This window comes from Sphaeramia orbicularis, chromosome 13 (assembly GCF_902148855.1).
Source record: "Sphaeramia orbicularis chromosome 13, fSphaOr1.1, whole genome shotgun sequence".
In the NCBI taxonomy this organism is placed as follows: Eukaryota; Metazoa; Chordata; class Actinopteri; order Kurtiformes; family Apogonidae; genus Sphaeramia; species Sphaeramia orbicularis.
This window is the reverse complement of record NC_043969.1, coordinates 47,707,295-47,726,045: the sequence shown is the minus strand read 5'-3', so window position 1 is coordinate 47,726,045 and position 18,751 is coordinate 47,707,295. Positions and strand designations below refer to the sequence as shown.

Sequence of the window (18,751 nt, the reverse complement as noted above, 5' to 3'; positions counted from 1 at the left end):
TCAATTCAATTCAACTTTATTTGTATAGCCCAATATCACAACAAGGTTATCTCAAAGGGCTTTACAGAGTCAGTTAGAGTAAACAACAGTCAAATGAACAGCAAGAAAATGAGTAGTGTCCAGGGCATCCCCCGTCCTTAGACCCTCCTTCTCGGCAAGGAAAAACTCAAAACCCAGTGGGAAAAGGGAGAAACCTCGGGGAGAACCACAGTGAAGGAGAGATCCACTCCCATGGACGGACAGGCTATAGATGCACCAGGACTGATGGACGTCCATTTGCAGATGTAGTTCTAGTCTACAAGGATGCTACAAGGATTAGAGCTGGATTCCAGTGGAACGCTGCTCATACGCACCAACACACGCTGTGGTTTCCATGTCACTTGCAGGTCATTGTTCATTCAGACCAGGGTCACGAGGACTAAAGGCCCATTCATGCTCTACGTTAAAAATGCATACATATATGGACGAAGAGTTCCATCCGTCCTCTGCATTCATTATGTCTGTGTTTCTGTCTGTTCCCTGGGAGTTTGCAGATGTGAACCCAAACGTAGAATATGGAGCAGTACCCCCGGGAACTGTGGAGGCAGTGTTGAGATTTGAGGAGAATAATTTCCAGAAATGGTGAACTTTTCAAACAGCGACTGTGTGCATTAGTGAAAAACTACCGACATATTTATGACAACTACGCTTCTCAATATCAACATTAGTGATACTTCAACTGTCATCACTATGTCTATTATTAGTGACTCTCTTCTTCTTCTTTTTCTTTTTCTCCTTCTTCTTCTTCTTCTTCTTCTTCCTCTTCTTCTGTTCTCAAAAAAATCAACTCTTCTTCCTGATATTTGACTGGTATGTTAATTCAGAGGACTTTACATATGTCAAACGAGCATGAATGGGTCTTTATAACCCTGTCCCCCTTTGAACCAATGGGGCTCAAATCTATTTTTTGGTGTTCAGATCATCTAAAACATGTATAACCCACATCGCTGTATGTTCCTACCCTCACCTATGATTATGAGGTATTGTAGAACAAGATCACAGATACAAGATGTGGAATTGGCTTTCCTCAGCTGGGTGTGTGGACTCAACATTAGGGATGGGTGGGGAGGTTGGTCATGTGGGTGGAGCTCAAAATTGGAGCCACAGGTCCTCCGCATCCAGAGCTGAGGTGGTTCATCTGGTCAGGACGCCTCTGGGTGTTCCAGGCATGTCCTACCAGGAGGAGACCCCAGGAAATAATGGATGGAGTTATAAAAACTGAGGATGAAGAGAATAACTTCTGATCTGATGGAATCCTGGTACTGTATCCAGCACTAGTAATATTCACAAATCTTACAAATAAGCAGTCAGACACTCCCACCAGAGTCCTAGAAACACCAGAAAAATCAATCACATCACACCGGCCCTCAAGTCACTTCACCAATTGACTTTAAAACCTCCTTAGTTGTTTCTAAAGCTCAGTCTTGGACCAGATATGTCTCTGATTTGCTTTACATCAGGTCATCTAGTAGAGATTTACTTAGTATCATTGGATCAAAACCTGTTCTGGTGGTGGAGCAGTTTTTAGCTTCTGTGCTTCTCTAACAAACATCTGGAAAGTCTGAAGTCTGTTTAAACTGTTAGCTCACTTAGATCAGGGCTAAAAACATTATTATTTACTGAGATGTTCCATTATAGATAACACAGTCATTTCATTTGTGACATGAAATCTAATGAGACTGTGCAATGTTTTTCTTTTTCTACAGAGAGAAGAGATCCACGATGGCGGAGATCGTAGAACAGCTGCAAGAAAGAGAAGCTGCTCAGGTGAAGGTTTACAGTAGGGGTGTCAAACATACGGCCCGTGGGCCAAAAACCGACCCGCCAAAGGGTCCAATCCAGCCTGTGGGATGAGTTTGTGAAATGCAAAAATTACACTGTGTCAAAGGTGTGGAACTCATTTTAGTTTAGGGGCCACATACAGACCAATATGATCTCATGTTAAATAATGGCCATAGAATAGACTTTGTTTGCCATTTACACAGATACATCACAGTATAGGTATATTGGAATTCTTGTACGTTTCCCTGAGTCACGGAATCCAAAAAAGACATGAGCTAAGACAAAAGACATGAGCAAAGGCACAGCTAAAACATAAAACCAGTTATTGCACAGACAGACACAAATACACACTTGTAAAATAGAGTACTGTATCAGAAAAAAAAAATACATAAATAAAAGTACTGGGAGATAAAAACAAGTTTTTGCACATTCAGTTAGAATACTGGGAGCATAACTTATAAACAACAATTTTTCTTCTCGATTTAATTCGAAAAAAGTAAAACTATACTATGAAAGTATTTACAAACGATAATTTCACAATAAAATGTGAATAACTTGAACATATATGAACAACCTGAAATGTCTTAAGAAAAATAAGTGCAATTTTAACAATATAATGTTTGTTGCTACATGTTTTGTGCATTTGTAGATTTGTCGAATTTAACCTTTTCACACTTTTTCAGACTAAAACAAATTTGGATTATTATTTATAGGTTATTATTTTACTGGTTTGGCCCTCTTAAGATCACATTGGACTGTATGTGGCCCCTGAGCTAAAATGAGTTTGACACCCCTGGTTTACAGTTTCTGTGTGAATCAACATCATGTATTTTATTTCTTGGGTATAACTTTGGTAGTAAATAAAACCTGAGCGCCCATCGTAGACCTAATGAACGTGGTCTTAAACCCCCATCAGGCCCGTGGTGAGGTGCCCCGTCTGCCTAATGGGATACCAGAGAAGTCTTCCCGTCCGGACCGGCCTCGAGCTCGGGACAGACCCAAACCACGGCGCCGACCCAGACCCAAAGAGGCAGGAGAGACGACGAGGCGGTCCAGGTCGGCCCCCGCCCAGAGTAGCCCTGCAGTCCCCCAGCCCCCGACCCACACCGCTCACCATGAGGGCTTCCTGTTCCGCAAGCTGGACATCGAGAGCCTGAAGAAGAGCACCAATAGGTGGGTGTTCAGGGTCAGAAAGGTGGACGTGATGATGATGGGTGGATAATGGGCGGGACACGGATATCAGGTCCTAAGAGAATCTAACAGAGGATTTAATGAACAGACATGGTCAAATAGTACTTGACTGGAATCCACATATTTCTCACATTGCAGTTATTTCCTGCATGAAAAAAGAGCTTTTTATTCTACCTGAGGTTCTTGAATGTTCATCAGCTGACCCTTTACTAAGACCCTCCTATCAACAGCTGCTGTCCAGTCCTACATTAGCAACCGTAACCAGGTGCAAGAGGCTTGTCGAGTTTTCAGAACAAGTTGTATCTGCTTTTCAGGGGATAAAAACATGAGCAGAGATGTTTGAGATGGTTTATTCAGTGTAGAAACGGTAACTTTAACTGTAACTAATACTGATTCCACCAACATTACTTATGTATGTTCAGACCAACTGAGATTCTAGAAGTTCATCACTGACCATGAACGCAAACATGTAAAAAAGAAGATCTGGATTTGAGAACTTTTAGATTTTATCCATTGTCTTATAACAGAATTGTCACTGAATTATCAGATATTCTATGGGAAATAATGTAGTAATTTCTGTAGCAATTTTTTTTGATCAATAAAAACAGTTTCATTTGCTCTTGGGTCAGACAGTAATGATCGTTAGCTAGCTTAGCATGAACAGTTGACTAGAAAAAAGTAAATGTTCTGTTCAACAGAGCCTTCACTGTTCTAGATTGAAAACTGTAGGTTACTTATACTATAAACCTAAAGTTCATAACATAAATAACAAATAATTAATATTCCACCATATTTGTAACAGTGTTTGCTAAGCTAGCTAATATTAGTTAGCATCGTACCAGAACAAACAAAGGAGGTTTTACGTGAGCTGAATGTAGATGTCCAGTTCATGTTGTAATCCTTTTTGATTACTTATCTGTTCTACAACTATTACAAATATGACATTATTTCTTTTGTAATGTCTTTCAGTATTGTTGAAAAAGTGACAGTGTGACCATAGATTCTATAAAAGAGGAGAAAAGAAGTTTTGACCATCACCATATTGGTTCTTTGGAGTTAAAAGTGACCATATTTGGACATCAGGGCGGACCTTGGGTAATATGGGAGGTGATGGGTGAACGTTAACGAAAGCTAGCTTGCTGACATAGTAAAATAGTAAGTTTCAGGAAACATTTGCATAAATAAATCAATTGATGATCAAAGAAACAAGCTTTGTCAGAAACAATATCTTTTATTCAATAAACAGAAGCTCTGAAAGCAAATTAAACCAGCATGATGACTGGAAGAACACATTAACTATTTTTAAAGGGAAGTCTAATGTAAGTCTGTGTGATTCAGATCATTTTACAGCAGCGTCTAGTGGCCATCAGCAGTATTACACTTTAACACAGTTAGCTGACAGGATGTGACTTAGCAAACGGTCAGTTGTAACAAACTAAAAAACCCACACAGTAAAATAAACTGAATAAAACTACTATTTGACTCATGTTGTGTCTGAGGATGTCACTGCCCCGTCCTCAAACCAGCTGTGATGACGGGCATGACTTAGCATGCTAAGCTAACACGCCACCACATACCTGACATGTTCGATACACTGCATGAGCTCAGAGATAGCGTAACACACTGCTTTTAGACGGATTTATACGAGGTTTATGGATGATTCAAAGGTTTCTGTGATGTTGTGATTTTACCTTTTGTGCTCAGCAAATAACATTTTGTCCAGTAATTTATACAAAGATCCTAGTTATTAATGAAAATGATCAGAAATGAAGATGTTATATGGTAATTGTTTGTGCACAAATGTGAATCAGTTGAAACTAATATTATTATCTATAATCCATGCAGCTGATTTTTAAAAGATGCCTTGACAATTCTGCAATTCAGTGATTTCATTCCTAATTTTGTGATAAGTGAAACTCTGGTTTTTGTAGAAAATAGAAAACTAAATTAACAATGGCATCAAAAGACATTTTTCTCATTTCAAGGCTGTTAAATTTTTCATGAGTGCTCAGTGTTAGTATTTTTTAATCGTCCAGTCAAATCAGGAATAGCTGACTCAGTTGGTTTTTAACTGCTTATTTGCTTATTATTTACTAATTAGCGGGTATGAAATGACAACAAAGACTAAAGTTAATTCTCAAGATGCAGATCTGAGAGGAGATACTGCAGGTGCCTCCACCATGTAGAAAAAAACAACATGTTTCTAACTGAATTAGCCTGATGTTGACTTTTTTTTTCCCTGTGAAAGCATCCGGTGCTTATTGTTGAGTCCTGTTTAATATCTGATCTCCAGGGTCTAAAAGACAACAGTTCTATACTGTAAAACACGGCATGCAGAAGCCTCATGCATGATGCTTTCAATGCCACTGATTCTAACACAAACCCACAGAACAAAGCTCAAAGGCGATTGGCTGATGAATGCACATACAGACCCTGTCAGACCACGAATCAACATGTGTCCATGGTGATCTGATCACATCTGGAAAACTAACGCCCACTCAGGACTGACCTCTGACCTCTGACCTTTGAGACCACATTTAGAGGTGATCTGAGACACATACGTCCACCTTTTACCATCTGAACTGGACTGTGTCCTGGGGAGGATTGAGGATGTGACACTCAGTTGACATCGTCTGTGAGGGAGAAACTCAGTGGTTCTTTTACTCCGACCCTGACTCTGCAGTTTGATCATGGTCCAGATAAAACCAAAACATGGTTCATTAGATTAGATTCAATTTGATTCAATTGAATTAAATTAGACTGAATAAAGTGTAAGAAAAAGTGTGCATGCATAACGATAATGCAAAAAAACCCAATATAAAATAATAAAAACTATTCAGACTATATACATATTTACAACAGAGTGGATTTGACATATGTCAGACAGTACAGATGAGACACATACAAGACAGGGTTAATAATAATAATTATGATAATAATAATACAGGGTGGGGAAGCAAAATTTACAATATTTTGAGGCAGGGATTGAAAGACAGTGTATGACCTATTAGTTTATTGAAAGTCATGAGAATTTATTTGCCACAAGAAAATGTACATAATAGAAAATGTTTTTATTCTATGTGTCCTCCTTTCTCAATAACTGCCTTCACACGCTTCCTGAAACTTGCGCAAGTGTTCCTCAAATATTCAGGTGACAACTTCTCCCATTCTTCTTTAATAGTATCTTCCAGACTTTCTCATAATAGTTTTGCTCATAGTCATTCTCTTTTTTACATTCTAAACAGTCTTTATGGACACTCCAACTATTTTTGAAATCTCCTTTGGTGTGACGAGTGCATTCAGCAAATCACACACTCTTTGACATTTGCTTTCCTGATTACTCATATGGGCAAAAGTTTCTGAAAAGGTATGGATAATAGTGTTAGGTATGATTATGACATAAATATATGTTTGGTTTCAAAACAACTGACGTAGTGCCTGCTGAGAAAAAACAACTAAATGTTCATTGTAAATTTTGCTTCCCCACCCTGTAATAATAATAATAATAATAATAATAATAATAATAATAAATAAACCTCTGAATATGTGCAATATTGTGCAAGATTAGATTAGATTAGATTAGACTTTATTGATCCCACAACAGGGAAACTCCATGGTCAATGCAGCAACAGAATAATGTGCAAGAATTAATGTGCATGCATAATGATAGTGCAAAAAAAACAAGGTAGTGCAAAAAAAACAGTATAAAGTAATAATAATAATACTAAAAACTATTCAGATTATATCCGTATTTACAACAGAGTGGGACTGAAATTTGTCAGACAGTACAGATGAGACACATACAGGAAAGGGTTAAAATAGAATAAAAACTACCATAAAATATGCTAAAATAAAAAAATCTCTGAGTATGTACAACATTGCACAATATTATATTAATTTAGATTATGTTACATTACATTAGACTTTATTGATCCTACACTGGGGGAATTCAACAGTGAAGGCAGCAACAGCATAAAGTGCAAGAAAAAGTGTGCATGCATAAAGATAGTGTAAAAAGTACAATCTAAAAAAATAACAGTAATAAAAACTATACAGACTATATCCATATTTACAGTAGAGTGGACTTGCAGTATGTCAGACAGATACAGCACAGGGTTAAACTGTTACAGTAACAGTTAAAGGCGGTGTTACATGTGGAGACGTTAGATTTCAACACCAGACGTGAACAGACTTAGAGTCCACATGTGATCGGATCAGTCCAGACTCATGACGATCCAGGTCTGAACCGGACCCCCCCCTCCCTCCGTGGCCCCCACTGACCCGGCGGCAGAGCATCAGTGTCCGTCCTGTATTCGCTGCACAGCTCCAGGCTCATCCCTCCCCCAGTGGATGAGTCCCATCACGCCCCGTCAAGGCCGTGGATGAATGGCTCCTATGTACATGCGCTGTTATGTACATGGAAAGGTAAAGCACATCCTGAATGGCTTTGGGTCGGGGGTAAATCTGCTCACAGCCCCTCATGGATTAACCCACGCACCGTTATTACTTCACGTTGGATTGGTTAGTCCTCGAGGAAGGCTGGCAATTCAACCTGTTTCTGTTAACGTGAGAAGACGCTGAGAATGTTTATGTGCACATTAATGTTGTGGTATTATTCAGGAGAACCGGTCGGTGTTGGAGGTGGGGTACAGGACAGGGGAATCATGGGTAGTGTTCAGATACACCTGAGGCAGTTAATGTTACTGAAATATTCAATACAATACAATACAATAGCCTTGATTGTCATTGTGCTACTCAGACAAAATAAACAAAAGGCCAGTACTACAGAAATAAGAATAGAGTGAATATGAAATTACAAAAACTGAAAATAACATAAGAAAAAAGAATAAAAAATAAAAATGGACAAAATATGAATAGACACAAATGTACAGTATTAACAGTATGTATATCTATGTAAACAGTATGTACAGTGTATCTGTGATCCAAGTCTGTATGAAAATAGTGCATTTATATTTTGATAAATATTGAATAAATATTCCATTGTTATTGCAGAACAGAAGATTATTGCATGACTTATTGCACATAATTTCACATTATTGCACATTAAAGGTGGGATAGGAGAAGTTTTCCTGGAGCATTTTTTACTATATTGCTTAAAATCCCCTTCACACCCCGATTGCAACCAAAAATTTAAATGCTCTTAATACAAAAATAAAAAATGTAGTCGCCTATGGAGCGGACAGGACTGAAAAAACACCATTGAAATGATTGAATGGTGATCAAACTCAACTGCCATTTGTCCCTCCCCCCTCCCCCTTCTGTGAGTAAACTCTGGTACTCTGAAGGCATGGCTTTGGGGGCAAGTCTGAAGAAAGGGGTTTGGACTTTTGAATTGTGTATTTTCAAAATGTAGCTTGCTCGAACCATTTTTCCAGGATCTCCTACTCTGCCTTTAATTTGAGGGTACGTTGAGGATATTCTCCAAACTTGATGAAAAGCTACAGATTAGATCAGTGGTTCTCACCTGGTCTGGGTTCTGGATCCACCATCACCCCTCCATGACAAACCATGACCCAAACTGAAAAAAGTTAAACCGAACCTGAGATAATACAGAATATCACAAATGTGCCAACACAGAAGGCAAGTTTAATGATAAACCAAACTGACCAGCAGATGGTGACGCTAAAGAGGAAATATTCCCTTTAACTTTAAATTAGGTACGTTTTAACCAAAACTTAAATATGTACTCAGTCACTTATTCAAGCATTAAACTCACTGAGGTTTTTGTCCAGTGTAGGTTAAACTATATCTGATGCAGTCGTCATACTTGAGTTTCACCATGATATGAATAGAAACTTTTGGGTCTTCTTTTATGCTGTGAAATGTCTGGTGTTAAATAGCATTACAGCACAATACTGCCCCCTACTGTTGGGGTCAGGCCCACAACACACTGAACACAGGTTTAAGACCCACCACTTTAGAATCACAGGCAGAGCAAAACACCTTTTATCCTGTTGATCCTGTCTAAAGTGATAAAATAATCAAATAAAAAAGCTGTCAACCAGCTGTTTTCAACCAATTTACATATTTATTACATGAAACATTTTAGAATTACATTGTGTCTTAATACAGACACAGTCCTGTGGTTTTTCTACAGTTTCACAGTTTCTCTAAGAATTTTCCTAAATATTTTCTATGGTTTGATTTTTAGACTAAATTTTTTTTTTTTTAACTTTTTTTTATTGTATACATCAACAGCAAAGCAGTTTATCAAAACATTTAAGAAGCAGTGTGTAGTTCTCCACTATGTGGACATTTAGCTGCCATGCAATTTTTTTTCATAATACATACAAAAGTGTAAAAAAAAAAAAAAAAAAAAAAAAACAGAAACAAAAAACCCCCCAAAACAAATAAACAAAAAAAACCCCAAAAATATAAATGGGTGCTTACGGTTTCAGTATTTCTCACATATAAAAAAGAAAAAAAACAATCATAGCATTACAATACGTCTGGGTTCTTCAAACATCACACATATTCACGCAGAAAAACACAAAACGAAGAAAAAACACAGGGAGATTACAAAAAAAAAACCCAACAAAAAAAAAAGGGACACCTTTAGAGGAATAACAGAGATTCTGGATGGCTAAAGGATACAAACTTGATCCATTTGTCACAAATACGATAAAATGTATTGCTCTGATTTCAAAAACAAAAAACCAAACAAAACAAAAACAAAAAAAACCCACACGCACCCCCCCCCCCCCCCAAAAAAAGGGGGGGGGGGTCCATTTTAGACTCAGTTTAACATGAATATTATAAACATACTCAGCTTAGTCCAAAAAGTCCCATATTCTAATATTTTATTGGACTTCCTTTACGACATATATTCACCATGGCATCATTTTATGCATTGTCACAACATTTATTTCAATCATTTTTCGGACAAATAACACTGTGAACCTCAACCTGACCGCCGGTCCTTCATCACATTGTCTGTGAATGAACATAAAACACATTTATGATAAAAACCTTTAATGTAATTTGACAGATAAAACATCTGTCACTACCATCTGATCTGATGATTCCTGATATAAGTCTGAGTCTGGCTGATGTATCGGTGCATGACCAAATATAACGTCATATTTCATAAATTACAACTCAGTTTAAGTTTCATCCTCATTGTTGCGTCACTTGTAGCTGCAGTCTCATTAAAGATGGCGTCACAATAGTTTACGCTATGTTGCTATGACGACCAGCTGCACCTCCTATGCACAGGACAATGTTCCACACTATATTTTTCTTCTGTAAAAAGAGCCTCTTCAGACTCTGACTGGTTTTACTAATTCTGATTATTGAGTTCTTATTTTCCTGTTTCCTCATCGTTGAATTCTCCCAGACCCATTCGCCATTGTATCATGTACTTTTCTCTGAATAATACCTGGTGTCGGGGTGCGATATTCCGTGATACCGTGTGCATGTAAACTGACTCGGTGAATCTAAGCATGAACAGTCCATGGTTTGTGTTTCTGCTAAAATGTCGTTTAACCAATCGCTGTCATTGTTTCCTTCTCTCCTCCGTTGCTGCTGGATGCTCCTCTCGTCTCCTCCAAGGTAAGTCATATATAAGCCCCGCCCACCTCCACACATACACACAAACACATACAGTGTCTGTGGCCTCCCTCCCCATCCCTCCATCCCCCTCCCCCGTCTGTGCGTCCGTCCGTCCGTCTGTGTGTCAGTCGGTCTGTGTTTGTTCAGCAGTGTGTTTCCTCCTCCCTTGTTGGCGCCGGTCCATCTCGCCTACCTACCTGTCTGCTCTGGTCAGGTGAGTCAGGTGTTAGCTTAGCGACAGACACTCTGCAGCTCGTCCTGACTCCTCCCGTCTCCTCCCCCAAACCACCGCCTTCCCTCGCCCTCCTCCCTCCACCTCCCCCTCCTCCCTCCGCCTCCCCATGCCCTCCCACACCACAGCAGGTCATGGGTCAACCTGTACTGCGTGCTCAACAAAGGGGAGATGGGTTTCTACAAGGACGCCAAGAACATGTCCACACCCTACAACAACGAACCGCTGATCAACCTCTCCCACTGCCACTGCGACGTCACCAACGGATACAAGAAGAAGAAGAACGTCTTCACGCTCAAGTGAGGAGCTCCACTGTTACCATAGAAATGGGTTTGTGCGGGTCCGGGTGCATCTGGGCCCAGTTCAGGCCTGGTATTAGAATAAGTGGATGAGGTGTCAAACATGTGACCCACAGCCCAAAACTGGCCCGCCAAAGGGTCCCATCCGGTCCACAGGATGAATTTGCGAGGTATAAAAATACACATACAGGCCACTTTGATCTGAAGTGGATCAGACAAGTCAAATAATTAACCGGACCCTCTCTTCTAAGTCTCTAAAACCAGAGACTGGTTGAATCAGGTCAAACCCCTGTTACCACCATGCACAGTGTTTCAGCTGTTCCTCTGGGAAATCCTGTATTAATAGAATATCTTTTATTTCCAAAAGCTAAAATGATCTACAGGTTTATTAGACTCCTCCTTTACCTCATAAAATCACTACTTGGATGGATTAGGTTATTTTATTTTTACTTTTTTTTTTTTTTTTTTTTTTACATATCTGCTGTATGTAAAGTGTCTGTGAGTACCACGAAAAGTGCTGTGTAAATAAAATGTATTATTATTATTATTATTATTATTATATTTAAACTAGTTAGTTTGACTCCAAACTGACAATATTGCTGTTCTATGAGATAAAATAGCTTTTTTTGTCAGTAGAGTCTGGTGGTTTAGAGTAGACCACCGCAAAATGAGTGAGGTTTTACAGACACATGATCAGAGTTTCATGGTATAGATTAATCCCAAATGGATGATTTACATCCACATTAGAGCCTCAGGAGAATTTAAAACAGAGAGTGACACCTTGGGTTAATTTAATATGTTAACAAGAAGAATATTCTCAGTATTACCACCAGCATTGATAAGTTATAGAATTTAGTTTACAGCTTGAAAAACAGGTTTTACAGAGTTTCTTTTTAGTGAATATTGAATCAACGCTGCATTGTTTCCTCTAGAGATTAATTTTCTTCTGTTTTTGCAGAACGAAAGACGGCAGCGAGTTTTTGTTCCATGCGAAAGATGAGGTGAGACATTCCTGTTTCCACTCACATCTCGTACTCATACCTTTACTGTGTCGTTCTCCATCGTCATGGACACCTGACGTTCTCCTTCCCGTTTCAGGACGACCTCAAAGCCTGGGTGACCAACATCACCACCAGTATTTCAGAGCACGAGGAGATTGTCAAATGGGGTCAGCCCCAACCAACTACCTCATCCACAGACGAGGGCACGCGGCGCGACGGCAGCAAGGCCGACAACCGGTCGGATCGAGGCGGCGAGCGCTCGGACCGAGCCGATCGAATCGAGCGAGCAGAAAGGGAAAGGGAGAGAGAGAAAGAGAAGGAGAGGGAGAGGGGCGAGCGGTCCGAGAGGTCGGACCGAGGCAAGTCGGACGCCAAACGCTCCGAAAAGTCCGGGAAAAAGAAGTGAGCCGGGTAACGATGGCGTCCAGGATTGAAGCGTATGATGAACTCTGGAAAAGGAGGCGGGGCTGTAGACTGGTAGGTAACGCCCCCCTTGCTTCTCTCCGCCTCCAACACCGTCAACAAACTGGATGTGTTCGGACGGAACGCGACCGGATGGATCTGGAGCAGGGGATGATGCGTTTCTCCCTCTCTCTTTTTCTCTCTCTCTTCTTCTCTGTCTCTGTGAGAACACACGGCGTTAACCGGAGCTCCGCCCGTGTCGCCGCCTGGTGACTGTGTCAGAGAACTGCAGGGGGCGGGGCTTTGTGCTGCTGGAGCCGCCCTCCGGCAGCTTTAATTTAATGTGCGAGCGAGACACAGACAAGGCTGTTACTGATTTGCTGGTAGTGCGAAACAAACGTAGCTCATACTGTCCCATGTTGGTTTTTCTATGATGAGCTGTGTCTGTATGTATTCCTCGTCTGTCTGTCTGTCTGTCCTATCTATCTGTCTGTCTGTACGTCCAGACATCCTACACTATGTCTTATTACACAAACAGAATGGAACCATGCCAAAATGTTTTACACAACTCTTTCATGTACTGTTCTCTCCACTCTATCTGTCATGGAATATGTACCGGAGACTGGTTTAACGGAACAGAAACAGCTGCTGTTGTAGAAGGAAAGGATTCAGAGACAGAAGAGTAGAAACGGACCTGAGTCCAAACCAAACAAACGCACACTATGTAGAATTTCTGCTGTTGTATATGTGGTTAAGTGGTACTGGGCTAAAAATCTTACCACGATTTTAAAAATTTACATCAGTTTATAGTGATAATTGTCACGATAACTGTCAAATACTTGTTTTTTTTCTACATTAAAGACAGATTTTTGGTCATAATGAAAGCTGAGGGAGGCTTTTAAACACTGAAAATACTGAACATGACCTGAATGTAACAATATATATTCAGTTACTTGTCAGTGAAAAGTGACTACATTCACTCACACTGTAAATGCTGGTAATGACAGAAGCAGATCTGAAGTGTGCAGTAAATAACATCCTTTGCTGTTGTTTTGATGGATTGAATCCTGTCACTGCCTGATTTGACCAAAAACCTCATTTACTCTGTATGTGTGAAAATGCAGCTACTTTCTCAGCTACTGTTTTATCAGATTCAGGGATTTAAATAAACGAATGTTGTCTTCGGTCTCAATAGGTAAATTACATAATATAAATAACAATTGAAGATAATGCTTTTAACAAAAAAAATTAAGATAAGCTAGCAAGATAACAGCAGCTAACAGTAGCTAGTTAGCTTGTCGCTTCCTGTTTTGTAGCGGAAACTATTTGTTCTGCAAATATGCAAAAATAGTACTTCTAAGTTATGTACCACAGTTTCTTGGACATGAATAAAATAAATATGATTGTTTTATATGGTTTTAGCTGTTTTTAATGGAACATCAAATACATGTACCCTTTTTCAGTCAAATCAACAAATGTTAGCTAGCAAGCTAAACACAAAAAACATTAGCTAGCAAACTAATAGCAACTTACAAGTTCAGTTAGTCTAAGAGAAATGAAAAACAGATTCAGTCAGAAAAATAATAAAGATTCAGTGCTTTTGAGAAAACTGCCCCGGTTTATTAAATTAAAAGAAAGCACAGCTAATCAGTTATTTCATTAGCACCATATGTTAGATTTGCATCCTCTATTTTGCTGTAATATTAGTAATAATTAGTTTTGAAAAATATTAAATCTAGAACATTTTACTTCTAAATACTTGCGACAGTAGTTAATATTACTGTATATGTGTAGAACAAATCAGGTTTCTGGTACGGAATTAAGTAGTGACAGCGTTAAAAGCAGCTAACATTAGCTAATGAGCTAACAGCAGATTTCCAGTCCCATCAAATACTGAGCTAAAATGACTCGAAGTTCAAGTTAATTTAAAAGATTTCATTCTGTTTAGAAACAATTTGAGGCTGCAGCTCCAGAATGCAAGTATGTAACTGATTAATAAAGAAAAATAGCTGATCTCTGCAAATATATTACATGTTTTTTTACAAAACAAAAAGGGTATTTTTAATAAGAATTTATTTGTATATTTCACAACAAAGAATAGAAACAGACATGATTTTTTTTAGTCTATAATACACAGTTTTTGGTTTGTTTGTTTTTTAAATACTGATGACAGGAAGTAGCTATATTTTTGCACATACAGAAGAGATTGGTTTTGATATGTTAATGAATATATACTGCAGAAAATACATACTGTGCGTTTAAGAAAGAAGTAACTGAAAAATGTCCAATTACCTGGAACGTCAGCATCAAAACTGACCTGATTTACATCTAAACATAAAGATTTGCTTTCCATTCATACATGTGTGGATGAACTGGGTGTTTCCATATGGTCACTACAGTAAAGACAGAGACAGACATACAGATCTGTATGGAAACACAGTGCATTCACTAAACCGAAGATTTACACACATTAACTCTTCGTTATGACACGACTTAACTCGAGTTATTAATTATCGTCACATAACATGGAGTCTACTGGACGACACATGAACAGAGTTTTGTTTTTTGCAAAATATCAGACACCATAATCCATTAAAACACCACTTATTTTACCCAAATTAAATAAAATCCAGTGCTCACTGCAACAAAACTACAATGTTCTAGTAAAACAGGTCATTTTCTAGTAGTATCTTTAATAAATACAAATCCAACCTTATATGCATATATTTTTTCAACCTGTTCCCTTTTGTGGTTTGTTAAAAACACAACGCTGAGACAAATTAGACCAAAAAATAATACTTTATAAACTATTGGAAACTCCACACCCAGTGTCTCTGCAGAAATATTCAGACTTTTGGACAAATACAGTTGAAGTCATAACTTTCAGTGGTTGATAATGATAATCTCTATGTTATGTTTTATTTATTAAAGAAATATAAAAGCACAGACCTCCAAACCAGACCATTTAGAGATCTGTGACATGATGATTTGGGTCTGATTTTAGTGCTGCTTCTTCCATTTAATATTTGTATTTTTATGTAAAGTTCACTTTTGTTTTTATGTAGAATCCATGTTTTATGACAACGACTGAAAACTAGATTTAACTTTTGTCATTTTGTTTAGTGAATGCATTTGCTTCAAAACATGTAAATAGTTTTATTCTTTACTTTTACATTTTGATTCTTCTTGAAAAAAACTGATAAAACATTTTTATCCTGGATTATCCTGGACAAGCTAATTATTTTTACCCCAAGCAAATTATTCTTATTATCTGGATCCATAAGTTTGACATTTGGCTTTTTCCAAAGCACAAAATCATCTCCTGGAGTGTTTGAACAATGACTGAGGCCTTGTCTACTCTTCTGTTCTCTCAGAAAAGACCAACGCTCAAACCCGTCCCTGCGTCGTTTCCGTTTCTTGTTTGCGCGGATTTTTTGCGTGACGCTGCTCTCCGCTCCCAGGGTCTCCATAGCTCAGGTTCTTTATGTTCATGTGTGCTTTTAACGTGTGCTTCTATATGTTCGTTCCCTCAGACGCCGCCTCAGTCTTCCAGACATGTCCGACCTCCGCACACACACACACACACACACACAAACACACACCTCACAGAGTGTGAACCGCCATCCCATCAGCGTGGACAGGACGAATGAATGAAACGAGCCGACACACACCACTCAGAGCCAGATTAGATCGACCAAATATCTCCAGAAGAGGGTTTCAACCGTCTGTAAACTGTCAGATTTGCATGTTTTGCTTGGAGAGAAACCACACGTTTGTCGTTGCAGCCCCACCGACTCCTCATCCACACCATTTCTTTTCCCTGTAAAGTCACCACAAAGCCATAAACGACAATAAAAAATAAAGAAATTAAAGAAAGGAGAGAACCAGTAAATGCAGCTGGGGCTTATTTAAAGCTGCAGAGGCTAAAAAAAATATAAAAATAAAAAACAGTTTCCAGATCAGATAGCATTCAGATAGAGTGTGAATGCTGTTTTGATATCACTGCTACTGTATGTAGATTTTCTTTACGATGTGTTTGGTTCTTTTGGTTGAATTTCCTCGATGAGTAGATAGTTAGAGCCCAAGACTCCCTTCCAGAGTTTGTTTTGTATTTTCAGGAATCAGTTTTAACCGCAGTGAAGTCAATGGAGTGAAGGTTAATCAGCTGCTCTGGTTCGACTTTTTATTAAACTCTCTCCTGACTTGGGTTTCTCATTGAACACGTCTTGAGAACTGTATTTATTTTTTTATATTCCTTTGGTTTTTAAACACATTTTATGCATCTCAATTAGGTGTGAATGCCAGATCAATGCAATCATTTACTTGCATGTTGGACACAACAAACAGTCAGAGTTGAAAGAGGTGAATTTTTTTTTTGGAATGAGCAGAACTACCACATGTGACACCGTCCAGTCCTTTGCTGCAGGATTCGGAGCTGAACAGAAAATAAAACGGACGCACCTCGTTGCTGTTGATGCACACAGGACAGATGACGCAGGGCGTAAACGCTGTTAACGAAGCAGACGTGAAGGTCAGACGGACTGAAACGCAGAAGATGTGGAGTTAATGTGAGGAATGAGCGTATCCTGCCTGTCTGTGTGTCTGTTCTGTTCACGTCAACCTCAGTCTGTCAGATCAGAATAAATAAAATACCTTTTGGTTTATCATTCATTTAGTTATTGTCAGTGTTTTATTTCCTCGTGACTCAATTAACAAATACGAAAACATCCCTGAAACATAAATCTTAAACACAATGCTTTAAAAACAACTACATCATCATCCTATATATTGAACTAAATGCATTTTATTGCCATTGCACTTTGCAAGTACAATAGAATTTGGAGCAACATTATAAATATGAAATTTTAGTGATAAAAAATACAGAATAAAGTTTAAAAGTAATATGAAGTGGATCACTTACTGAACATGATGAACCACTAACCTTGGAATTATCTGTTTATTGTAAGTAATTACTGCATTTGGAAACAAACAGTTTGTGAATCTGGTCTGTTCTGGATTTAATGGATCTATAGCAGAGGGTGGCGACACGGTGGTGCAGTGGTTCGCACTCGTGCCTCACAGCAAGAAGGTCCTGTGTTCAATTCCAACACCAGTCGATGGGGGTGGGACCCTTCTGTGTGGAGTTTGCATGTTCTCCCCATGTCTGCGTGGGTTCTCTCTGGATACTCCGGCTTCCTCCCACCATCCAAAGACATGCACTGATAGGTTAGTTGGTTAATCTAAAATTGCCCATAGGTGTGAATGTGAGAGGGATTGTTTGTCTCTATATGTTCAGCCCTGCGATGAACTGACGACTTGTCCAGGGTGTACCCCGCCTTCGCCCCTATGTAGCTGGGATAGACTCCAAGCGACCCCCGTGACCCTAGTGAGGATAAAGCGGGTTCAGAAAATGAATGAATGTAGCAGAGGGTAATACTTCAAACTTTTTTTTTTCTTTTTTTGCAGTTATATACAGAAAAGGCACATAAATATGTCTACAATCTTTATGGGGCAACCTAAGCTTATAAAACTTATGTTAATTAATGGTAATTTGTTTAAAAAAATATATATTGTTGTAAATTTTTGTAGACAGAAAAAGTCTTAATTTATTAAAGGTCCAATGTGTCATATTTAGTGACCAAACAGTGGTGGTCACTCTAGTCTGCAAGTAAAATGCCTCCCGAAACTTTACCAAATGTATTTTTCATTCATTGTTTTTTGTGTATCATTATAAATCTCACACTTTGCTTTTTAAAAAAAAAAAAATCATTTTTCTATACAATGCACTTCATACTTTGTTTGAAAAGTTCTCTATAAGATCATTATTAACCCTTTCATGTACGAATTATGTGAACCTTAATCAAGATTTTTTTCCAGAATGTTTTTATCCCTCTTTAGGCATGAAAAAACAATATGATTGAAAATTTTCTAATGAAAAAATTAAGAAATTAAATAAATAAATAAAAAAATATTAAAAAATTAATGAAGTTAAATAAAAAAAAGAAAAAAAAAGAAAACATACTACTACTACTACTACTAATAATAATAACAATAATAATAATAAATAAAATGTTCTTATGAACCTTTTTTTTTCATGAAGTTGCAAAAATGTCCACTTGGACACCATGTGTTAAATTTTTGAAACAAAGAAACGTATTTACTGATAAATTGTGTCAAAACTATTTGGGGTGTGGGGGGGTGATTCTGGGGGGTTTATACTCAGGGGAGACCTA

The 18,751-nt window shown here is 38.4% G+C and overlaps 1 protein-coding gene across 1 annotated transcript in view; it reads left to right on the top strand.

The window, feature by feature from the left end:
• The window catches only part of sptbn4b (spectrin, beta, non-erythrocytic 4b), a 135,796-nt gene extending 118,607 nt beyond the window's left edge, over positions 1–17,189 (top strand). The window contains exons 39-43 of the mRNA XM_030151484.1: positions 1,746–1,806; positions 2,738–2,994; positions 10,945–11,115; positions 12,074–12,116; positions 12,214–17,189. Of these exons, the coding sequence (XP_030007344.1) occupies positions 1,746–1,806; positions 2,738–2,994; positions 10,945–11,115; positions 12,074–12,116; positions 12,214–12,522 (841 nt within the window). The 3' untranslated portion in view covers positions 12,523–17,189. The remainder of the gene's footprint in view (positions 1–1,745; positions 1,807–2,737; positions 2,995–10,944; positions 11,116–12,073; positions 12,117–12,213) is intronic.
• Positions 17,190–18,751: the final 1,562 nt, after the last annotated feature.